The sequence below is a fragment of the Podarcis tiliguerta genome, assembly GCF_965153285.1.
Source record: "Podarcis tiliguerta genome assembly, chromosome: 3".
NCBI lineage: Eukaryota > Metazoa > Chordata > Lepidosauria > Squamata > Lacertidae > Podarcis > Podarcis tiliguerta.
The window spans coordinates 87,224,879-87,250,651 of record NC_139536.1 but is presented as its reverse complement, the minus strand read 5'-3'; the positions used below and the strand labels follow the sequence as shown (position 1 = coordinate 87,250,651).

General features: G+C 41.4%; 1 protein-coding gene across 1 annotated transcript in view; it reads left to right on the top strand.

The window, feature by feature from the left end:
* FAM83B (family with sequence similarity 83 member B) overlaps nucleotides 1-25,773 on the top strand; it is a 50,037-nt gene that overhangs the window by 8,977 nt on the left and 15,287 nt on the right. Inside the window, exon 2 of the mRNA XM_083431542.1 lies at nucleotides 3,181-3,684. Coding sequence (XP_083287668.1) covers nucleotides 3,241-3,684 — 444 coding nt within the window. The 5' untranslated portion in view covers nucleotides 3,181-3,240. The remainder of the gene's footprint in view (nucleotides 1-3,180; nucleotides 3,685-25,773) is intronic.

Genomic DNA, 25,773 nt, shown 5'->3' with positions numbered 1-25,773 from the left:
CGCTTCAGGTTACAGACTCCGCTAACCCAGAAATAGTACCTCAGGTTAAGAACTTTGCTTCAGGATGAGAACAGAAATTGAGCAGTGGCAGCAGCAGGAGACCCCATTAGCTAAAGTGGTACCTCGGGTTAAGAACAGTTTCAGATTAAGAACGGACCTCCAGAACAAATTAAGTTCTTAACCAGAGGTACCACTGTATCTTGGTATTCCACTGAAAGATGGCAGCTCTGTTAAATTACCAAAGCTAATTGGTCCTCCACAAGCACTGGATCTCATTCTCAATGGGTGCACAAGACTAGCCAATCAGATAATTCCCAATGGCCAAGGTATGCATTTACTAATGTGCCAGATCATTAGCAGAAGGATTTAGAAGCTCAGCCAAACGGAGCTCACAGGATTGTTGTGAGGATAAAATGGGGAGAGGCTGAACCAGGTACACTACCTTGAGCTCCTTTGAGGAAAGGTATATACAAGATTTATACAGGAAAGAAGAAGAAGAAGAAGAAGAAGAAGAAGAAGAAGAAGAAGAAGAAGAAGAGTTTGGATTTGATATCCCACCTTTCACTCCCTTTAAGGAGTCTCCAAGCAGCTAACAATCTCCTTTTCCCTTCCTCCCCCACAACAAACACTCTGTGAGGTGAGTGGGGCTGAGAGACTTCAGAGAAGTGTGACTGGCCCAAGGTCACCCAGCAGCTGCATGTGGAGGAGCGGGGAAACGAACCCGGTTCCCCAGATTACGAGACTACCGCTCTTAACCACTACACCACACTGGTGACCAGCATGATCAGCGATTTGTATATGTTTAGTAACAAATGTAGCACAGTGTTATTTTCTATGCATTTCTCTTTCTCAGCAATTAATTTATCAAGTGTATTGTCGTCATAAGGGGTGGGTGTGGGTGTGGCTATGTGTGGAGTGATAGAGAAAGTTGTAGCCAACAAAGTTGTCCTGTTGGCACTTGTTCAACAGAACTCCCTCTCCCTCCTTCAAAGGCAAATCACACGAATGTAGACTATTTCTTAAACTCTATAAAAGATTAGCAACGAATGTAGGTTTTACATTGAACCCTAATTGGTATCTCTTCCTGTGGCAATACTGAGCGGCTTTTGCTTGTAATGCAAGACTTAATGAACAAGTTTTGATATCGCTACAGATATATGTTGCTGCTTTCGAGAGCAATCAGGGTGGATACCTGTAACCACCTTGCTGATTCAATGTCTGATACAAGGTGTGGGAGAAAAGCAGTTCTTAAGCGTTTCTCTGCTAATTAGTCATGAACGAGATGTAGGGTTGTTGTGGAGGCAAGCAGAAAATGGATTAGATCAGCATGGGAAAAGAAAGAGGAATGTAGTAAACTCAAGGGCACGTTCTAGGGAGCAGTGGATGAGTTGTATCTCCTTTCTATAAACTGTGTGCAGGAGGCATGAGAGGTGGAAAGTGTTTGAAAAGGAGAAGGCAAGGATGGGTTTTTACAATGCTATTCTGTGCAAAATTATGTAGAAGTTCTGTTGAGTTCAGTGTGAAAAAATCACAGAGAAGTATACATTCAGGTGCTCTTAAGTCCAGCCCATAAGGCAAGATGAGTCAGTCACCTCAAGCTGCAGATGTGGTGACTGAGGAGTATATCACTTGTAGCTCTCTGGTCTTCTTTTATTGGTGGTGTCAAATGGCAAAATGTCCTGGCTGGCCCTGTCTATATCTAATGTTTAGGGACCAGCAATAACCCTGAGGGACTTCACAGGGAATATCATGGATTAACGACAGGCACCTTCCTGTCTTAATTTTCTGGAATCTCTGCACCAAATGTTTCTTAACATACCTGTGAAGTCTCATGACACTGTCATGCACATTTCAGCCACATTAAATGCCACAACTGGGTCAAAAGGGTACAGTTATACTTCCTTATCAGTCTCTAGGTTAAGATTGACAGCCGCTGCCATCTCAGACCACACCACTCCCCAAACCAGGCTGGCAGAGGTCTGGAAAGTTTGATGAGACCTGGGTGTGTCAGTAGCTGGAAGGCAATTGCTCATGCTGCAGACTCGCAGGTGGCAATATTGTTCTCCTTGTTCCCAGCCATCCTACCCATTCTCTTGTAATAAAGTATCTCTGTCTCCATTAACCATTTCTAAAACGCCTTGTCTATTTTGTGTCCTGCCTCATCAGACGGGCATCAAGTGCCACTGCAGTTCTAGACATTAACTGGATGCCATCTACTATTACTTGCAGCCATTGCTAACTGTTTGAATGCCTTCAAGCTAGTCTTCTAAGAAGCAGGTGCTTAGGGTGATGGGAGATGAGGCTGGACAGGACAGTAATGGAGCCAACTTAGATCTGTGAAGTGGCCTTGATGAACATTATAATCAAATGATGATAAACTCGTAATAAGACAACAGTGATGGTTGCAATGTGCATGTGTTAAAAGCGCCATCAGTGAGAGACTAAAATGGTCAGTCTGTCCATGATATGCTCTTAGTCACTGTGCAAAGAAGAAAATGTTTAAAATGACATTTGTAAAAAAACAGCAACACCAGAAGCATTTTTGTTAGGGATTGTAGGACAAGACCTGCCAAGGAAAACAAAGAACTTATTTATGTATGCTACAACAACAGCAGCAAGAGTCTTAATAGCACAAGGATGGAAGAATGAGGAAACCCCGACAAAAGAACAGTGACAAGAGAATTTGATGAACTATGCAGAACTGGCTAAATTGACATATAAACAGTGAGACAAGGACAACTGTGACTTTAAGGAAGAATGGGAACTTTTCATAAATTATTTAAAAAGACAAAATGAATTGGACTCCTTGGCAGGTTTTGAATAAACATACACAAATTTATTGGTTGATAACATCGTAGATAAATAATTTAAGGATCTGTGTAATTTTATAACAGCAGATAATAATATGTGCTGAAAAATCAGAGAGAGGAGTTGAGGGAAGTCTCAGGGGGAGGGTTTGATGGGCGGGGAAGGGGGGAAATAATGAATATGATATGTTTTGATATTTTGGTATGTTGAAATTGCTAATAAAAACATTTAAAAAGAAAAAGAAATGTGATGATAAAACAAGAGAGGTCTTTTCTCTCGCTTGGCTTCATATTATATCTGTACAGTGCTTAAAATAATGTAAATATTGTTGCACACACTATTGACTGTTGTTTGTTTCTGTTTTGTTCTCAGATACATCCCATAGTGCATGAATGGGCATTTAAGAAGCCTTGCTCCTAAATTACTGTGAAAATGGAAACCTCATCTCTGCTGTCATCCTTACATGATGATTGTAGATCAGACAACTACCTTGAACCGCACTACAAGGAGTGCTACAGGCTTGCCATTGATGTGTTAATTGAAAGTGGTTCAGAGGCTTACCAAGAATTTCTTTCCAAGGAGAGATGTGCAGAGTTTCTAGCCGATGATGAAATCAATTATATACTGAACACAGTTCAGAAAATCCCTCAAAACACAGTTTGTGCTACTGACAATGCTGCTGATGATACCTCTTCCTCAGGAACTTATTGGCCGATGGAATCAGATGTGGAAGCTCCTAATCTTGATTTGGGTTGGCCTTATGTAATGCCTGGAATTAATGGTGGTACAAATATTGAGTTGCTCTTCCATCCCCCTCGAATACAACCTTTTACAATAAAGGAAACTATTAGGAAGATGGTAAAAGAAGCAAGAAAGGTAAACTTTTATAGTTTCTTTTTTAAGCATCTAATTTATAATAGATAAGTGACATTTTTATTTCATTATTCATATCAATGTGAAACTGAAGTTCATAACAATGCAAAGGGACACTTTTATCTGCCAGATTACTTAAAGTGCTTCCACTCAGATTTTGAACTTCTGTGAAAGAATCATAAGAATGTAGCCATCATGGCCACATGGTCATTGAGATTCTTTTTTTTCTTTCTTTCTTTTTTGCAATTTCAGCCGGGCTTTTAAATTTAATTCTGATTTAATAGTTAAAGCTCATTTTTACTGTTATTGTACTGGACCTCCTATACATTGCTTTGAGATGACAATGATTAAGCAGCATACGAATAGTTGAAATCAATAAAATAAATTAGGAATGTAGTAGTAAATATATAGAAAACCAAGAAACAGAGAAGCAAGCAGAAAAAATAAACTCTAGAGCAAAACATCACCAACTCTGGTGTTAAAACTTTCAAAACGATTTCCTTTTTGAAAAAGCAGCTTCTGATATAGATTGGGGTGTGTGTGATCTAAATGTTTAAGCCCACAAGTTTCCCCCCTCCATAGGTAAGCTGTGACTAACTACAGCTCAATGTGGTTGCAGACTATCTAGATAACATAGCAGAGGAATGGTTAGACTGTCCCATGTACTGTGCCCCCAGTCTAACATGAGGGGCCCATGGGTGCCTTTAGAAAGAGAAAAATAGTTGCGGAGCTCCAGAAATGGATCTCCAGTATAGCTTGGCATTTGGCCCCAGTTTCTTTATTTTCTCAAACTATTAAACATATTTTTAATGCTGGTGGATTTCAGTGAAGGAAGTTTACCACTTCTGTAGCAAAATCAATGGGATTTAATTGTGATTTCCTTTGGATGGGTTGCAGAAGTTTGGAACATGAGAACCACCAGTTGTACGAAGCAGGAAAGCAATATTTGTAATCATCTACATTTTTGTTCCTTGATTGTGGTATGTTTAAATTCAGTGTGAACTAATTTTGGAAGAGACGAATGTTTGTGTATTTAGACCAGCCTCCCCTCTGCAGTAGTATTAGTAGCAGATAACCTTGCAGGCAACACAGATGCATTGGCAATGGCTGTCCAGGTTTGGCTTTGCAACATAAACTTGAAATACCAGAATATACCTAGCTAAAAGTGTAATGTCTCTCTCAAAGGTATTACTAACTCACTCGCACTCATTTATAGCTCCTTCCCACCATAAGCACCCACAGTATTGACAGATGTGTGCAAAATTTATGTGTGTTCCCCTCCCCACTGTATGTCATCTTTTTGCATTTTTGTTGCTACCTCCCTTTTTCCTCCTGGCGATTTAAAATTTAAAGGCATATTCATTCCTTCTGTGCTGCTTTGTGCCTATTTAGCATTCCTGTGCCTTCTAGGGAACTTTTATTTGTTTCGGGAGAGGTGAAGAAGTGATTTTCTGCTTGTGCCGGATACCTTGGGATGCAAACCATGGGTTAGATCAGTGGTTCCCAAACATTTTCAGGCCACAACCACCTTCGTTCCATATACTCATGCCTGGTGCCCCATATTCTATTCTGTAAAAAGCATTATTAAGAATAGCAGGTTTCCCAACCCACTAAGGTGACACAATAGCCATTTTTAAAACAGCAATTAATTGCCACATTTATTCAAAATCCAGTTGAAACCATTTAGCTTAATAAATTCAACAACATTGAATTTATCAACATTCACTTGATCCAGTGATACCAGCTTTTCAAAGTTTGATAGCCATTGACACCCCATTACTCCCCTCCTGCCCCCTTCCTTCTTAGTGGAATGCCAAGTAACCCCAGTGCCTCTGAGAAGGTGCTACCACCCACTGTGGGAACCACTGGGCTAGATCTTTCCTGTGAAATAAATGGCACTCGCAACGTTTTTGAACTCAGATGGAACTCGGGATTGAGTCATTGTTTTATTAAGCCGCTTCTGTAGGATTTAAGAGGACAATTTATTTAATGACCTCATTACTAGCTGACAAGTGACTACAGATGAGACGGCACAAAGGTTGTTTGGCTACTACAGTATACCTCAGTCACTACAACACAAAGTGAAAAACATTGTCTTTAAGACCATTGTCAATGTTGTGTGGATGGATTGACCAACTGAGTTAATCGCTCAGACTTGAAAGTGGAGAAAGAGGCTTATTTGAGTCTTGTATTGTAGAACTTTCCTATGAAATTATCAGTTGCTCTGATTTACAGTTTCTTTTGGGTACTGTGTCAGTGCAGGTTATAAACTGTGTAAAGAAAACTTCCCTTTGAAGAACTTCAAATGAGTGAATGGTTATAGGTGAACTAAAACAGTGAAGTCTGTTTTTTGTAACCCAGCTCAGAAGAGCACATGTGTCACCTTAAATGAGAACTGGAATAAGATCAGCCCCCTCCAATGACTATTCTACATTCTACATTCTAGCTTTATTCAGTAATTTAAGAAACTGTAACTTGGGCTGAATTAGATACATGTAGGATTACATTTATGCAACTATGTGTTTTGTAAATAGCTACTGCAGGGAAGGCTGAGTTGCCTCAAGATAATGGAGATGGAATTTTAACTCTTACCCTGCCAGGGTTTCAAGTAAAATTGCCCCTCAGAAGCTGCTATTGGCATTTCATTTAAAATTTAGAAAGCTTTTTGTAAAAGCAATAATAAACATCAGCTTGAGTACAATCACACAATTATCCTCTTTCCCAGTACCACTTGTTCATGATGTAGAGCTTCACTTACCCCTTCCTCCCTGACAGGGAGAGGGGAACCATTTTGGGGGTTACCTTAGGTGCCAAAATGTCTTGGGCTTTATTGACGCTGTTAGAGCTTCTACATGGCCCCAAGATCTATACCTTAAGATGTCCATCAATACACTTGTTGTTGTTTAGTCGTTTAGTCATGTCCGACTCTTTGTGACCCCATGGACCAGAGCATGCCAGGCACTCCTGTCTTCCACTGCCTCCCGCACTTTGGTCAAACTCATGCTGGTAGCTTCGAGAACACTGTCCAACCATCTCGTCCTCTGTCGTCCCCTTTTCCTTGTGCCCTCCATCTTTCCCAGCATCAGGGTCTTTTCCAGGGAGTCTTCTCTTCTCATGAGGTGGCCAAAGTATTGGAGCCTCAGCTTTAGGATCTGTCCTTCCAGTGAGCACTCAGGGCTGATTTCCTTAAGAATGGATAGATTTGATCTTCTTGCAGTTCATGGGACTCTCAAGAGTCTCCTCCAGCACCATAATTCAAAAGCATCAATTCTTCGACGATCAGCCTTCGGCGATCAATACAATACTGACCTTTAAAAATGCCTTGAACTTACACTTGTTACAGTTGGCTTTTACGTGAGGTAATTTCTAGGTCACGGCTGTTTTGGAATATAGGCTTTAATCTGCTGGTTTTCAGTTTGTTTGTTTTTTCATATGAGGTTATTTTATGCTGGCCTATCATGTTCTGGTAATCCATCCTTGCTGCTCATTGACCTATAGAGTGCCCTAGAAATCTTTTAAGTACTGTTTTTTTTTAAAAAAAATCTTTGAAATACAGATAGGAATTTCTTGACCCATTCTATAAACATAGGCTTTGTGCCAGCACAGAGGCATGTTTGGAACTTTATGAAGCTAAAGCCGTTGAATTTTGTGTAAAGAACTCATTTCCTTAAGGGGAATTTGTGTCTTCACCCACATACCTAAAGGAGCAGGGCAAGCACCATCCTGCTCTGTTTTCTGTCAGCTGACACAGCAGCAGCAGCATGCAGGCCTGCTCTTAAAAGGTAAAGGTAAAGGTACCCCTGCCCGTATGGGCCAGTCTTGACAGACTCTAGGGTTGTGCGCCCATCTCACTCAAAGAGGCCGAGGGCCAGCGCTGTCCGAAGACACTTCCGGGTCACGTGGCCAGCGTGACATCGCTGCTCTGGCGAGCCAGAGCCGCACACGGAAACACCGTTTACCTTCCCGCTAGTAAGCGGTCCCTATTTATCTACTTGCACCCAGGGGTGCTTTCGAACTGCTAGGTTGGCAGGCGCTGGGACCGAACGACAGGAGCACACCCCGCCGCGGGGATTCGAACCGCCGACCTTTCGATCGGCAAGCCCTAGGCACTGAGGCTTTAACCCACAGCGCCACCCGCATCCCTAAGCGCCACCCGCGTCCCTGTTCTTAGGCCTGCTCTTAGGAGGCTTTGAATTCTTCTCTCTTCAGCAACCTAAAGGCTTATTTTAAGACCCTTTCTCCCCTCTTCATTTATTCTATTCCCCCATTGTGTATCATTGCATTTTCTTTTCCCAGTTTTCCTCCAAACCTCATTCCTATTGTGTATATGCATATAGCATTTTTGATAATAAAAAAACAAACCTAAGGTATTCAAGAAAGGGTTGAACCCATCCATGTCCTTTGATGAAGCTATGAGAGACTTTAGTTTAAATTGGTTACTTTTCTCCATATAAAGGTTGACCAAAAGAGATGGCATCTATCAAGAAAAAAAAGGGGGGGGGATTAATATAAAGCAGTCTCCTCAGGGTACTTTGCATAAAAAAGCAAGTTTATAATTTTAGACTTCCTAACTTGAAACAAATCACATACTTTTGTTCTTTCATGTTTGGAAAAGGACACACAATAACAAATAATAAGTTGAAAAACTGACCTTGAAACAATATAACAAATAAATTGAAAACCAATGAGCACAGTTATACCAGAGACCACTCTGAAAAGGCCAGTACTGTCTGCCTCAAGGTAAACCTTTCCTTAAATCTTTTCAACAGCAGTGTTAATCGCTGATCTGGGAAAATAACAATTTATACCAGTGCAGGCATTTTCATCACCCCTTTGCTTGGAAATGCCATGAAGATGACAGCTACTAAAATACTGTACTGACTGGTGGAGAGTTTTATACTACAAAGGTTGTTTGGGGTGTTTTTGGTGCCTTGGTTATATCATAGCACAGATCTAAGGAGTTGTGGAGGAGATATACATTCCTGAGAGTTCTTGACTGAATTTATTGAAATACATTTTCAAGGAGAATTAGACAATATGTTGCCATCAGCGCTCTCTTTGTTGCCTATCCATGTTGGAACTCCATAGTGGTAATGATTCACAAATGGGGTCCTCTTGATGTTGGACGAGTGAAATGGATTGCAACATGTTTTCAATAAAGTAACATCAAAGGATGCAACTATTGACCAGGATTCCACTGGACAACACCCAAATAATTTTTTTTTTATGACAGAAAAGCAAATTTAATGAAGGTTAGAGCAGCAATATTTGGCTTCTTACATGGACATCATAGGAATATTGTAAAACTGGCCCTGTAGTTGCTGGACTACAACTCCCATTATCCCTGACGACTACTTATTTTATAAAGATATTTTTATATCACCCTTCACAACTGTCACAGGTGTTAGGTACCATCCAAAGATAAGTTTCATGGTGAATTCCCTTCTTTTGGTTGAGGTGGATTTAAAGGGAGGTTTAGAACATTGTTCCATTGGGTAGGGTTTATTTCGTAGCCTATGCTATACTTCCATTGTTTTTAGATTGCGATGAGAGGTTTGGTGGGATTCTGGAGCAGTGTTTTTTATATTGTGGATCCTAGTCTCTCTGATGTCAGAAGAAGCCGCCCCTCCTCTCAGTTGTAATGATAACTAATAAAGAATAGAAAGGGAACCTTTCCCACATGACGCCAACACAAAAACCTGGCACATATACCATGTAAAAGAATGAAAGTTTACTACCCCCTTCTCTCTCCCCACACCACGCTGTCTCCCCAACTCTCTTCTCCCCCAACCTTATACTGTATAAAACATCAAAGTCTCATATTGAATATAACTGATCTGTACAATCTGAAAATAGTGGCTATGTATGTACTTTTGTAACCCCAGAAAACCTTTAATAAAAAAGCAGTTTTAAAAAACAGTCACAGGGTAGAGTACAACAAAATAAAACACAGCAAAACATTAAAAAAAAAAAAGATTCACATGAAATTGTCAAGTAATAACAGAGTAAGTTGCATCATACGTAAAACTGACTTCACCTAACACAGCTCTCCAGCTCTAAAAGCCTAATGTAAGAGGTTTCTTCACATGTTGAAGTGAATATACTGTGGGTTCAAGGCACACCTAGGGAGATTATTCCCCAGCCATGGAGCATCTACTGAAACATGCTAGCTTGTTCTGTAAATGTATTTTTGACTGGGGCTGATGAGAGTTGGGGTCCCAGAACATCAGGGGGGTCAACACAGGTTACCATTCCTTCTCATAAAGGTTGAATTCATAGGACTATGAAAACTATATCTGATTGCAATTTCACAAAAGCTGCTGTCTTTCTGCTTGTGGTCACACCAAATGCACAAATCGTTCAGAATGTGGGTATGTTTGCTGAAAAGCACTGTGGCATCTATTAATCATTTGAAAATGGAGACATGTCACACTGCGAAAAGAGAGGTGTTGGGCTGAGCCGTCCTTCCACCATATAATCGAATTAGAGCTAATGAGAAGTCTGAAAACAGTGGGTGGACAATGAGTAGTAGCATGGCAGCGTTCATTATCAGGGCTGTTATATCCAGTTGGTTCGGTAATTAATATTCTAATGGGGAATATGATGAAGGCATACTGTGAACAGCATAAACTGCTGATATAAAGGAACAGTGTGACTCCAAGCTCACAAAAACTGTTCTGATTTTTTTTTTTTTACAAGATGAATCTCTCTTTTTTAAAGACCAATATCATTTAAGGAACTTGTGATGGCTTTGGCCGCTGTTACTATTGATGCAGCTATGGAAGTTAAACAAAAAACTGGAAGCTGTGAGTGGGGAATTCTTTACTCCTAAGTGAAAACACTTAACACCAAAATGGCAACTAAATAAATGTGGTATGTGCTTAAACTATTGCTTGAAGAGTAGGAATCTCAAGTCCTGAATGTCTGCAATAGATTTTCACCTATCAAACATTGTTTTGTGAGTCCATGACAATTCCAAGCAAGAAAGAGTTCTGTTGGTTTCTTTTGGTTTGTTGCAAGTTTCCCCCATATTTCCTCTGTATGCCTTCTATGATAAGTTATTAAGTTTGTAGTCTGGTATAGATGGGTGCTATTACAGAGAGTTAGTAGGGTGATACAGTGGTTTTAGGAGAACTAATGTTTCTTTTTAATTCAAAAACCAGAGGCTGTCCCCCCCCCCCTTTATTTTTATTACAACAAAGCTTAATAAAAATCTGCTTTCAGATCGGAAAAAAGCATTAATCAACTTCCAACTAATGATAAATATGTTCTATTATAGGAAGAAAACAGTAGAGCAGGTTTTGAGAGCATGTGTGTAATTAATGATCAGTAGTGTTCCCTTTATGTCAAGATGTTTAAAAAGCACCACTGGACACAATAATCATACCCAATAAATGAGAGACTGTGGCTGGAAAATTGTTCCAAGAGAACAAAAATGAAAGTCAATATAAGCCCTTGACTCGACTCAGCTCCTGAGATGAAGTAGTATTGCAGGGATTGTCATCTTTATAAAATTGACTCCACATTTTCACAAGCCCCTTGGATGTGCACAGCTCTGGAGTGCAATACTGGATGCACGTGCTTTGCAACTTTAATTCTGCCCCCCCCCCCTGGAGTAATTATGACAAAGTGTACAAACATCTGCTGTTGCTGCCCTCTGTAGTACCGGTAATTCAGATTCTGGAATAAGGTCACTGTGTCTTCTAACTGGGATTTTCTCTTCTATTTGTTTGAGAACAAATGTTGTAAAATTGCGCATGATTCTGTGCCTGCCCTGAAGACTCTCTTCTTGAGGTCTCTATTAATATCTGCTACAAGGTTACAGCACATTTGGCTTGCAGACCACGTAGTATTTCCAAAGGCACATCAGTTTAGCTTTCTTGATTCCTCCAGACAACTTCAATTTTCAGTGTGAATCCCTGGCCCTCTCTCCCCCTCTGAGTGATAGACAGTGATTGGTACAAGGGCAGCAGAAGTTCTCAGTCTTCTGTGCTCTGCTATGGAAGTGAATTCTGCTTTGCAAACTGGCCACCTCACATGTGATGAAAATTGGCACCATTTAGCAATAACAGCATGCCAAGAATGATGCACCTCCTCCATTCGGGCATAGCATACCTACACACATGTACATCTTGCCTACAAGCCTTCAAAGAGACATGCAACATTAAATAGTTAAATATTCCTTAGCCACTTATTAAAGATTGGGTCTATCCTTGGAGGATAGGCTTATCAGTGGGCATCAGCCATTATGAGCATAGGGAACATTCATATTCAGTATGCTTCTGAATACTAGTAGCTGGGGAACCACACTGAGAAAGGGCTATTATTTTTGTATCTGTCTTGTGGACTTCTAAGAGGTATCAGGTTGGCCACTGTGGGAAAGAAGGATGCTGGACTAGATGCTGGCTTGATCCATTAGGGTTCCTCTTATGCACTTAAATATCCCATCTGCTCCTTAGGAGTGGGAAACTGGGTGAAAACATTTCACCATATCTTGATTAAAAGTAGGCCTGGTTAGAATCATAGAGAATCATAGAATCATAGAGTTGGAAGAGACCACAAGGGTCATCGAGTCCAACCCCCTGCCAAGCAGGAAACACCATCAGAGCACTCCTGACATATGGCTGTCAAGCCTCTGCTTAAAGACCTCCAAAGAAGGAGACTCCACCACACTCCTTGGCAGCAAATTCCACTGTCGAACAGCTCTTACTGTCAGGAAGTTCTTCCTAATGTTTAGGTGGAATCTTCTTTCTTGTAGTTTGGATCCATTGCTCCGTGTCCGCTTCTCTGGAGCAGCAGAAAACAACCTTTCTCCCTCCTCTATGTGACATCCTTTTATATATTTGAACATGGCTATCATATCACCCCTTAACCTCCTCTTCTCCAGGCTAAACATGCCCAGCTCCCTTAGCCGTTCCTCATAAGGCATCGTTTCCAGGCCTTTGACCATTTTGGTTGCCCTCCTCTGGACACGTTCCAGTTTGTCAGTGTCCTTCTTGAACTGTGGTGCCCAGAACTGGACACAGTACTCCAGGTGAGGTCTGACCAGAGCAGAATACAGTGGCACTATAACTTCCCTTGATCTAGATGCTATACTCCTATTGATGCAGCCCAGAATTGCATTGGCTTTTTTAGCTGCCGCGTCACACTGTCGGCTCATGTCAAGTTTGTGGTCAACCAAGACTCCTAGATCCTTTTCACATGTACTGCTCTCAAGCCAGGTGTCACCCATCTTGTATTTGTGCCTCTCATTTTTTTTGCCCAAGTGCAATACTTTACATTTCTCCCTGTTAAAATTCATCTTGTTTGTTTTGGCCCAGTTCTCTAATCTGTCAAGGTCGTTTTGAAGTGTGATCCTGTCCTCTGGGGTGTTAGCCACCCCTCCCAGTTTGGTGTCATCTGCAAATTTGATCAGGATGCCCTTGAGTCCATCATCCAAGTCGTTGATAAAGATGTTGAATAAGACCGGGCCCAAGACAGAACCCTGTGGCACCCCACTAGTCACTCTTCTCCAGGATGAAGAGGAACCATTGATGAGCACCCTTTGGGTCCGGTCAGTCAGCCAGTTACAAATCCACTGAGTGGTAGCATAGTCAAGACCGCATTTTACCAGCTTCTTTACAAGAATATCATGGGGCACCTTGTCAAATGCCTTGCTGAAATCAAGGTAGACTACATCCACTGCGTTCCCTTCATCTACCAGGCTTGTAATTCTGTCAAAAAATGAGATCAGGTTAGTCTGACATGACTTATTTTTCAGAAATCCATGCTGACTATTGGTGATCACAGCATTTCTTTCTAGGTGCTCACAGATTGTTTGCTTAATGATCTGCTCCAGAATCTTCCCTGGTATTGATGTCAGACTGACTGGGCGGTAATTATTTGGGTCCTCTCTTTTCCCCTTTTTGAAAATAGGGACAACATTTTCCCTCCTCCAGTCTGCCGGGACTTCGCCTGTTCTCCAGGAATTCTCAAAGATGATTGCCAGTGGTTCTGAGATCACATCTGCCAGTTCTTTTAATACTCTTGGATGCAGTTCATCTGGCCCTGGAGACTTGAATACATCTAAACTAGCCAAGTATTCTTGTACTATCTCCTTAGTTATTCTGGGCTGTGTTTTCTCTGCTGAATCATTTGCTCCAAATTCTTCAGGTCAGGCATTGTTTTCTTTATCGGAGAAGACTGAGGCAAAGAAGGCATTGAGGAGTTCAGCCCTTTCTGTGTCCCCTGTTTGCATTTCACCATCTTCTCCTCTGAGTGACCCCACTGTTTCTTTGTTCTTCCTTTTGCTACGAACATACCCATAAAAGCCTTTTTTGTTGCTTTTAACCTCTCTAGCAAGCCTGAGTTCATTCTGTGCTTTAGCTTTTCTGACTTTGTGTCTACATGTGCTGGCTATTTGTTTGAAGTCCTCTTTGGTGGTTTCCCCCCTTTTCCATTTTTTGTACACATCCTTTTTTAATCTTAACTCAGTTAAAAGTTCTTTAGATAGCCACCCTGGCTTCTTTAGGCACCTTCCATGTTTCCGTCTCATTGGTATTGCCTGAAGTTGTGCTTTTACTATCTCCCTCTTAACAAACTCCCAGCCATCATGAACTCCCTTTCCTTTTAGTATTACTGTCCATGGGATCTCACCCAGCACTTCCCTAAGTTTTATGAAGTCGGCTTTCTTAAAGTCAAGAAATTGAGTCCTAGTATGCTTGGCTGCTCCTTTCCGCTGGATAGTAAACTTCAGAAGAGCATGATCACTCGCGCCTAATGATCCTTCCACTTCTACCCCATTAACCAGGTCATCAACATTGGTTAGGACCAGATCTAAAATGGCTGTTCCTCTTGTTGCTTCTCCCACTTTCTGGACAATGAAGTTGTCTGCAAGGCCAGTGAGGAATCTGTTTGACCTTATGCTCTTGGCTGAGTTTGACATCCAACAAATATCCGGGTAATTGAAGTCCCCCATTACTACTATCTCCCTTCCTTTTGCATGCTTGGCCATCTGTTCCAGGAAGGCATCATCTATGTCCTCCGTTTGGCTTGGGGATCTATAGTAAACTCCCACAATGAGGTCACTGTTATTCTTCTCTCCCTTAATTTTGACCCAAATGCTCTCACTTTGGCTTTGAGGTTCTAAATCTTGGATCTCTTCACAGGTATACACATCCCTGACATATAATGCCACTCCTCCTCCTTTCTTGTCTGGTCTGTTTCTCTGAAATAGATTGTATCCCTCCATTTTTACATTCCAATCGTGGGACTTATCCCACCAGGTTTCAGTGATGCCTATTATGTCATATTTAGTTTGCTGTACCAAGAGCTCAAGCTCATCTTGTTTATTTCCCATGCTTTGTGCATTAGTGTACAGACATTGAAGTCCATTAGTCATTCCCCCGTGTCTCTTATTTAAGGATTTTTTCCTCCCACCACTAGGTCTGCTCGCTGTTTGCTCCATTTGGTCTATGACATTTGGATGATCATCTTCATCAATTGATAGACTCCTACCTTCAGGAGCACTGTTCAGGAGCACTGGTTCTCTGGGCACTCAGGAAAAAACTATCTCAAGGACCAGATCCAGTCTTCATATCTCCACTCACATACCCTACTTTGCTAGAAGCAGCTTTTTGATTCTCCTTGAGATAGAGACCACAAATCCTAAAGATACCCAGCTGCTTTCTCCATTGTTTTCCCCTCTTCGGATGGGAAAAGCTCTAAGTTCTGCCAAGCCTAACCTGTCTTATGATCCTAGCCTTAATCAACCTCCTGCCCTCCTGCTGTGCTGCCTAGGACTGATGGGAGTTGTATTCCAAAGCAGCTGAAGGTCACCAGTAGGGCTGAGCAATATCTGCTTTTCAGCATCGCGGCATATCACCAGCTAAACGTTACGATATAATGATATGCCACGATGTCTGAAATAAGGATAGAGGCATTGGCTGGCTTCCCAGTTTTCCCCATTTCATGATTTTTGTATATATCACCCAGTCCTAACGCATATCATGATTCACGATACATTGCCAGGTCAAAAATGATGAAAATGATATCACCCTATGGACTTCAAACCAGTTTTGGATGATATATTGATACATCTCCCAGCCCTAGTCACCAAGTTGGCAAGGTCTGCTTCATCCTATGAATGTTTTTTCAGAGCAAGTTCCATTAGGTTCAGTGGGATTTAACTCCAGGGTAAGTGTTTAGGATTGTAGCCTAAATTAGACAGCCAGCTTAACAGTATCTGAAAATACTGTTTCTTGTTTCAAATGCTTTTGCGCATGATGAAATTGCTAATGGGTTGCTAACATTTTATCTGGCCTTTAGCTATCCTTTTTAAACAGTGACACTGAGATCGGCATTTACCTCCATTCTGTGAAAACTTTCATCTGTTTATTTCTACACACCGAGCTGCTGAGAAAAGCAGGCTAGGTCAATTTTTCTCTGATCAGTTAAGAATCTCACTGATTGCTAGTGAAGATTGTGAATAGGCTGGACCTGCATTGAACTTGTCTGTAAAAATAAATGTGTATGTGTGTTTTTGAAGTCATGACAGAACTTGTGTACTGTCAGTTTGATATGACTTGAAAGAAATGCAAGCCCTTGCAAAAACACAGCTACTTATGCGTGCCTTAATTTAGCTGGATTTAATTAGCCAGATCTAAGTTTCAGCATAACAAGCCAGTAAAACAAAACCTGCTTGGGTTTGTGTGTTTTTTTTGGGGGGTGGGACTTATTTCCTTTTGCATTTCCAAGACCTAGGCATTCAACTTTCTGAAGTCTAGTGTATACTAAATATACGGTTTTAATTTAAGCACTGTAAATTTCTGCATCTGTATTAAAAGGAAATGTTTTGTATGTAGAAGGAAATGTATTGCAGGAGATGGGTGTGGAAGACTGGATTGAGAAATTCCTTTTTTCATCATCTCAACAGGATTCTTTGCCAACTCTCTTGAATATCACTTAAATGCAGACCCAAAACTGTGAGAACACACCTTAGCCTAGTTTATTTACTGATGCCCTCATATGTGTGAGAGAAAAGAGTCTGCAGGAAGATTTGGTCTGGAGGACCTCCCCCCATCCCACCAACAAACAAACACAAATGTGGAATCTAAACCTGCTGTGAAAATGCTTTTAAAAAAAGTTTTAAAAATATATTGAATTTGCCATAAGCCAACCATCACCATCTAGAGTCACATTTGTAACGTGCACTTAAAACGCACTTAAAACATTATATTTGCAGCTCTGTAGCTGAGTCCATATTCTGCTGGTGGTGTGGTGAACAAGGAGCTGGTGGGTGACTCTCCCAAAACTGAAAGGTAGCAGTAATAGTGGGAGTTCATGACCTTTCCAAGTCAAAACTTCTTTCACATCCCCCCCCCCAAAGTTATTTCTCCAAGTTTGTAAACATTTTTTAAAAATTGCTTTGCCTAGCACCAATGCGAATAAAGTCCATCATTATTATCTCATATTGCAAGGGATAGGGTTGTGGCTGAGAGAGGTTATATCAGTCCTGTGGAGTATTTAACTGGGTGGAGGGGGAAATTAAAATAGTGTATGTCAACAATGAAGTCCAGTCCAGCGTTGTTTATCTTGGTGTGTGGATGCTGGGTAAATGCAGTGTGGGCGTTAAGTTTATTTTAGCAGCAGGGCAATTAAGGACTGGAGGGTGTCAGGAGGTAGGTCAATTCATAGGTGAAAAGCAGTTCTACCCAATGAAAAACAACAAAGGACTGGGAGATGGGGCTAACCTGGAATACTAGTTTCTCAGAGGCCAGGTCTACTCAGACCTCACTGCAGCTCAGTCATCACTTCTTCCAGCAATGGTAGGCCAGTTCTCGGATGCTAGTGATGAATGTTTGCAGTATTACCCCTCCCCCCTGGAAAAAAAATCCGCAGGTGTCCATGCTAATACCTCATTGTATCCTTCTCTTGTCGTCCTGTCCATGCTACTCTGTACGCAGAGCTGCCAAAGGCCTTGCTCGTGCATGTACAGTGCTTTGTATATCCACAGGACTGAACATGTGCATCTGTCACACATAGGGAACAGATTAGACAATCCCCATAGACAAGGATGATAGGAGCTGGTGGTTACATTCTTGGTTAGGTTCAAGTGAGCCTGTATTAAACTGGAGTGCTTAGCTCTTTAAAAAATAAAATAAAAATTGCAATTAGATGAGCCTCCTAGGTACTGAAGACATCTGAGTATGCTAAAATTATAATCAGAATTCAAAATATTCTTCACACACTATATGAAAATTATGTGCTTGTGCATTCTGGGATTTAATTTAGCGTTTGCTCTATGCACCAGTAATAAACATAATTGAACAAGTTCAGCAATATGGCACATGTCTTCATCTTGTGTAGTTATTTCATATTTGAAAATAAATTAGTGAAGTGTTTTAAGTGTCCCCCCTCCACCGCAAACAGTGGAATGGATTTGCTTGGGAGGTAATGGACTCTCCTTCATTGCGAGGTTTTTCGCCCCCCAATATAATTTGGGGGGGGGGGGTTTCCAAATGTTTACAAATTAACTTCAAATTAAATAGTTATATTGCTTTAAGTTTTGAGATTTATACAAGTTACTTTCTTTTCATATATACATTTATAATTATGTGTGTTTGTGTGTGTATTTATAATATATACACATACATACATTTATAAAGCAATGAGCCCATTTCAATGCATCATTCCATAGAGAATGATGTATCTGCACTCCCAGGAGTTTGTCAGTGATTGTGTTGATAACACAAGGAAAGAATGCTGCGAGATTTGAACAACCGGTAACCTATGCAGTCTTATTGTCCAAGGAGTCATCCTCTGTTAGTTTTTGGATCAGCTTGCATCACTTTAAGAATATGCAAGTGTTCAGCTTACATACGACCGGACCAGTCACTTAAATCTTGCCTAAACACAAGGCTAAGCTACTAACAAATGGAAAAAGTTTAATTGTTGCTGCTTCACGGGGGCCCAGATACAATATTTAAGTTCTTAAGTCTATTGATCAGTGATGGCTCCATGTTGCTGTGATTACCCCTAAAGCCTGCTATCACTGTTTAGCCAATTGTGTTTTGTTCAGCTGTTGATGATTTTAAATTCCTAGATATGCTTTTTTAAAAAAGATTGCACCAGTTCATTTTTTAATGACAATAAGTGGAAAGCAATGTCACTTAGGATTGGTCGGCTAGACTTCTAGTTAGCCACCTATTCTTCTGGCTGAGTAGATTACAAGACCTGTACTCAAGGCACCTTCTGACTATACAGTGGTACCTCGGTTTAAGAACAGTCTGATTTAAGAACAATTTGGTTTACGAACTTCACAAAACCTGAAGTAGTTTCCTGGTTTGCGAACTTTACCTCAGTCTAAGAATGGAATCTGAATGGTGGAAGGGCACTGGCAGCGGGAGGCCTCATTAGGGAAAGTGCTCCTCGGTTTGAGAACAGTTTTGGTTTAAGAACGGACTTTTGGAACGGATTAAGTTCATGGGATGCGGGTGGCGCTGTGGGATGCGGGTGGCACTGTGGGACACGGGTAGCGCTGTGGGTTAAACCACAGAGCCTAGGACTTGCTGATCAGAAGGTCGGCAGTTCAAATCCCCGCGACGGGGTGAGCTCCCATTGCTCGGTCCCTGCTCCTGCCAACCTAGCAGTTCGAAAGCATGTCAACGTGCAAGTAGATAAATAGGTACCGCTCCGGCAGGAAGGTAAACGGCATCTCCGTGCGCTGCTCTGGTTCGCCAGAAGTGGCTTAGTCATGCTGGCCACATGACCCAGAAGATGTACGCCGGCTCCCTCGGCCAATAAAGCGAGATGAGCGCCGCAACCCCAGAGTCAGCCACGACTGGACCTAATTATCAGGGGTCCCTTTACCTTTACCCTTGTATGTACCACTGCACATACAAGTAGGCGGTAAAAATGCTGATTAAAAAAAAAGTTACATTTTATTTCGTACTTACCTGTCATGCTGTTACCATTATAGTCTGTTTGTTTTCCAGATACACTGTCCACAAATGTAAGACTTTGATCTTACTTTGGAATCCATGAACATTTTCTTTTAAAAACTAATAACAATCCAAGCAGTTCCACACTGCAACTCTGTGACCTATGAGTACCAAACACTGAGATTTCATGTTAGCAGTAATTTATGCTCAGTGGGGAATAAAACGCCATGAGTTATTGAATTTCAATAATTAAGTCCAGGCCGGTGGCCCCTGTACTCCATTTACAGACGGTACATGCCCAGGCTGTTTTTCAAATAGCACAGCCCATTTCCAACCCATGCAATTTAGCATCTGTGTGTGTTTTCCTAATCCAGTTTCTGTCACCTTTGTGAATTATTTCCAGAAATGTTTTTCATTTTAAGCACGTATGCTCCTATCCACTCAATTTCCTTTCGCCTCTGGCAATATAGTCCCTCTGAGGACACATATTTATTTAGGGAGGTAAACACTTTCTGGCAGCTTCTTTTTAAGCTTGGTAGCTAGTCTTTGTTGAAAATACTTTGAGAAATGCACTGTACTTTTCCTTAAAGCCAGCCAGGGGTGAGGTGGCATTGAATACCTGCTAGTTTAGTAACCACCATGCATATTCATGACACCATCTTGAAAAAAATGGCCCTTAGTTTCCATTTTGGAGATGACTGGCGATTTGTATAGATTATGCCTTGCCAAGGAGCTGCGAGCATAAGCAAATTTGTACCTTGCAGTAATGTTTTCTTCTTATTATTGTTGTTGCAAATAAGTGGCATTGGTTTCCGTTCTGTCCCCTTGGTCTGTGCATGATAGATAGCAAATTGACCAGGTTTAGCTGCATGAGCTAAGGCAGCTAAACCATCATGGCAAGACTTCATAGGAGCAAATCTGACTGCTATCAGATTCGTATCCAGTGATATAGATTAGGGCCAAACGGTGGTGCTGTGGGTTAAACCACAGAGCCTAGGACTTGCTGATCAGAAGGTCGGCGGTTCAAATCCCTGCGACGGGGTGAGCTCCCGTGGCTCAGTCCCTGCTCCTGCCAACCTAGCAGTTCGAAAGCACGTCAAAGTGCAAGTAGATAAATAGGCTCCAGCGGGAAGGTAAATGCGCTACTCTGGTTCGCCAGAAGCAGCTTAGTCATGCTGGCCATATGACCCGGAAGCTGTATGCCAGCTGCCTTGGCCAATAAAGCGAGATGAGCGCCGCAACCCCAGAGTCGGCCATGACTGAACCTAATGGTTTACCTTTACCTTTAAAAACAGTGTTAAATGTTTCTTTGTATTTAAAATTAACATATTTTTAAAAATACAAATAGCTGCTGGGGAATGGGTATATTTGGATTGCAGCCAGTTGGGGTGGGGGGGGGAGTTTAATCCCTTTGCCGCTCCTGTGGTCCTTATGAATATTGCTCCCTTGCAGAGCCTATTTACATTGGAAGAAGTCTCTCACTGGCACCAATGAAGGGTAATATTATTCATTATTATTATTTCTTAAATTTATATACTACCCTTCACCCAAAGATCTCAGGGCGGTTCACAACCTAAAAATTGTAAACCACCTTGAGTGCGTTGCCAGAAGGGCAGTATGCATTAATACAGTGAACAATCAACTTTTACTTCTTAATTATAAAATAATCACAATACCCAGACCTTTCCCAATGAAATAGTTCCAGGAGAGGAAAAGTTAACCCACTTGCCCACTTCCTGCTCTTATCCTGATACCTGGCAGGCAATTCAACTGCTACTCTTTGCATTTCCTCTTTTGCATTTCTGTGCATATTAAATACCAAGATGTGTTGAACGTGGTAGCGTGCTTGGCTCTGTGTCTGGGTCCCTAGGAAGCATTCCTTTCTCCTGTACTCCACTCCTTGGAGAGGAGAAGCATCTCTGCCCCAGCCTGGTAGGTAGTAGCTCTGCAGGACTGTTTCACAGTATGGAGTAGCACTCCCCCCCCCCAAAAAATGTGTGGGGTACCTCTGCCCCACCCCATGTTGCTGGACAAGGACTGCCATTGCATATCATTGGCAATGTGCTAAATCATGTGCTAAATCTGCTCCTACTGATGGGATTGGCTCTGGCGGCAACCACTGTTTTTACCTTTGCAGCTTGGCTTCTTCCTGGGTCAGAGCACTGTGAAGGTGGCTTCATAGGAAAAACACACAGTGTGAATGCTCTCTATCTCAGTGAGGCCTTCCTGGTTGCCCTAGATCTACAGATAGTACGTTCACAGTAAGGGCGGAGCCATGCAGCAACCGCTACTGACTCATCATATGTAGGGATGCTAACACATTTAGGGCATTTAATGAAATTTCACAGTTTGTTTTGAATAAGGCATAAGGGATCATAAGGTTTCTTTTCAAACTTTCTGTTGTGTGATGTGCACAGTTCTAGACAATGCAAAGCCTACACCAGAAGGCTTGAAATCCCAATAAAAGTAAAAGACAGGAATTTTATGTTTTTTCGCTTGATGCCTTTTATGAACTTTGGAACTTTTCTGAACAGTGTATACACAATATTGTGTTCAAGTTATTTTATTTTATTTTTTAAAAGAAAGATTGCAGTGTTCGAAAATGCTGGATTACTTTTTCAATAGTGGCAAAAGTTCACTCATACATGCCAAGGTTTTCTTTTTCATTTTTCAATAATATTGAGCTGCTGGATTCAGATCTCTTTTCCGTGAATGTCCTGTCCTGTTCTATAAATAAGTTTCCCCCCCTATACTATACTTATCTTTTTTCCCTTTATGTACACAGAAAATGCTTCTTTGAAACATAATGTCCGATGCTCACAGATTTTTGGAGGAATGTATTAAGATGTAGAAATACTACAGTCGTACCTCGTGTTGCGTTCCGCTCTTGTTACGAACTTTCAAGGTACGAACGCAGCAAACCCGGAAGTGTTTACTTCCGGGTTTGCCACTTGTGCAGTAGCGATCTGCGCACTTCACGCATGCACAGAAGCACTCGATCACGCCACACACATGTGCAGAAGAGGTGCTCTAGTTTTGGACTTTTTGGGGTGCGAATGGCACCCCGAAATGGTAACTAGAGGTACCACTGTACGTTGTGGGAGATTAAATTGTCAGATGATAATATTATCCTACACCACATACCAACTATATGTGGTTTGACAGAGGGTCAATATAAATGGTCTCTTTGTGCCCCTACTTCTGCCAAGAGACTGATATTTAAAAATAACACCATGGCCCCCTTTGAACAACGAGTAGAAGATATGACAACTTTTGCAGCATACAGACGGATTGCTTTTAGATGTAGATTGTATATGGCTAAATATCAGGGGTTGTCAACCTGGTCCCTACTCTAGGTGGGCAGTAGGGGGTTCTACGGCACAAACTGAATCCTCCTTCCATCGAGCACTGGTAAGGAAATTTTACCATCAAGAAAGATGCATTAGTGGGCGGTAGGTATAAAAAGGTTGACTACCCCTGGCTAAATATAATGATATTTGGAATTCATTTATAAAAAGCACAATGACTTGTTAATAATTTTATACCCACTAGAATAATCATGCTACTTATATACAGTACCCATATTTTGTACTGTATCAGTTTCAAACACATTTTTCTTTGTTTCTTTTTTATTTTTCTTCACCTTTTCCACCTGATTTCTCTACTGATTTTTTTCCAATAAAATATAAATATAAATAAAACATACATGTTAAATCTGTACAGTCCCCAGAACACCATTAATTAGTTAAAAGTGATTGAACACTTACTTTACAGCACTTTCTTTTCCCTTGCTTTACAATAGAAGGCTCTTGGGGTGGGCATGATTTGTTTACAATTGGGGAGAATCAGGATGTGGACTTGTGGATTTCACAAAGGCCTCTCCTACCCTTTTCTTCAATAAATTAAACATTTATTGTTTATCTTAATATTTATTCAATAGTCCACCCTTTCTCCCAAAGAAGCCCATTTGTATTTACTTTATCTGCTGTAGCAATAATGACAAAACATTACTGGTTTGTTTGTTTTTAACTGCACAGGGTAGTTGTTTTGCTTAAGGAAAAGTATATGCCTCGCCCCAAACTGTGTTTAGAATACTTAGGACAGAGAACTGGTTTCTAATGGTGATCCCATCTTCATCCCCAGACCCTGAAAGCATGAGTCTTCTTGTGAAGATGAGGCAACCCATGGGGGGTGGGGAGTAGTGACAACATACTGTAGAAATGTAAGGGTGGGTAGGGGACTTTTTAAGCAAAAGTTGATGTCAGGAATTGTATTTATATCTCTTGTAAAATAAGTGAGTCATAGGAAGCCTGCAGCTCTGAAGGTGCAACAGTGAAGGTGGGGTGGATTGGCAAAATGTTTGTAAAATCAGGGCTAGCACAGGGCAATAGCCAGGGCTTTTTTCCAGCCAGAATCACCTCTCAGGTGGACTCTGTTGCCATTCTAAGAGAACATAGTGAGTTCTCTTTTTCTAGGCGGCGGGGGGGGGGGGAGCACTGGCAATAGCAATGTAACAAGCAATGCCTATTTCAGTAAGCCTAATGCCTATTTTAGAAAGTGTTGAGTTTTAAAACCATCTGTAACAACAGAGTTCCCATCAGCATAAATAACTGTGTGTTGAGGTTCAGGATTCCTTTATTGGTTTGTTTGTTTGTTTGTTTTTGTTTTAAGTAACTTGACTGGCACTCCTGGTGCCCCTTTTCATTTTGATGCGTATCTTTCCCGCTGGCACTAAACACTTTTTCTGCTGTGTTCCAAGGATCTAAGTAAAGCTGCTCTCTGCAGTTCCCTTGCAGTCTGTTACTAGAGTAATAGTACATTTATAGTCCAAAATGGAAAGCAATGATAATTTACAGTCAACCAGGGATCCAGAACTGGTGGGCTGTGCATCTCCTGAGGATCACAATCTCCTGCACCCCTTAAGGAGGGGTCTGTGGGGGATGTGGTGGCAAACCCAGGGAGCAATACAGGTGACCTGACCCACCGCTCTGTACCTCTGTACCTATAATATATATAAAAAATAATAATACATTTTTTTAAACTTCCCTATGCAGCACTGCCTTCAGATGTCTTCTAAAGGTTGTACAGTGGTACCTCAGGTTACATACGCTTCAGGTTACATACGCTTCAGGTTACAGACTCCACTAACCCAGAAATAGTACCTCGGGTTAAGAACTTTGCTTCAGGATGAGAACAGAAATCGTGCTCCGGCGGTGCAGCGGCAGCAGGAGGCCCCATTAGCTAAAGTGGTGCTTCAGGTTAAGAACGGACCTCCGGAACGAATTAAGTACTTAACCCGAGGTACCACTGTATTGTTATATATCTCCTTGGCTCAGGGGTTGCATGACTCCATACCCACCAATATTTCTCTAATGAAAATAGGGACGTCCTAAGGAAAAGCAGGACATTCAGGGATCAAATAAGAAACTGGTATGGTTTCTGTGAACCCAGGACTTTCCTTGGAAAATAGGGACACTTGGGGGAGGGTCTGTCATTGTATTTGGCAGAACCACACTGCAGAATTATGTTCTGTTTTTAGAGGGCAGAAACACCAGAACTTTTTTGCCGTTTGACAGAAGATTATTTTCTTGTTTAAAGGTTACAGTCTTTCCTGTTAAATGTTGCAGCTGCTATTGGGAAATCTGCATGGCAAGCTCTGTATTTCCTTGGGGTTTTACGCTGTCTCTTTCCCCATTTTGGCTAATCAGTCCACCGTGCTACATGATAGCAGAAGTAATTCCACAATGTGTTTACAAGCACATTTACATGCCTGGAGACCAGGGGCTTTTCCAACTGCAGCCTACATTTCAGGTTTTATCTTATGGATTCTCTAGGTGGAATGTTACTCCATTATGGTAGCTAGAAGACAAGGTCAGCAGCTTTGCTTGACTAAGTGGAATGAGTAAGATAATAGGATTTTGACTGATGTGTGTGTTGTCCCAAGGGCTTAGAGATCATTGGTTTCTTGATGTTGTGAGTCATGACCGACAGTCAGTCATGCAGTGAACACTGATTTCAACCCCTGTAAATTATTTTGTTTTGTTTACAAGTCTTTTTCCTACTGGTTTCCCGAAAATAAGAAGCAAATGAATATGGTTAGAACCTACAGTTGGTAATTGCAAATCACACCTTATTGTTGTAAGGTCAAAGAGGGGGAAGAAGGCTGCTCTAC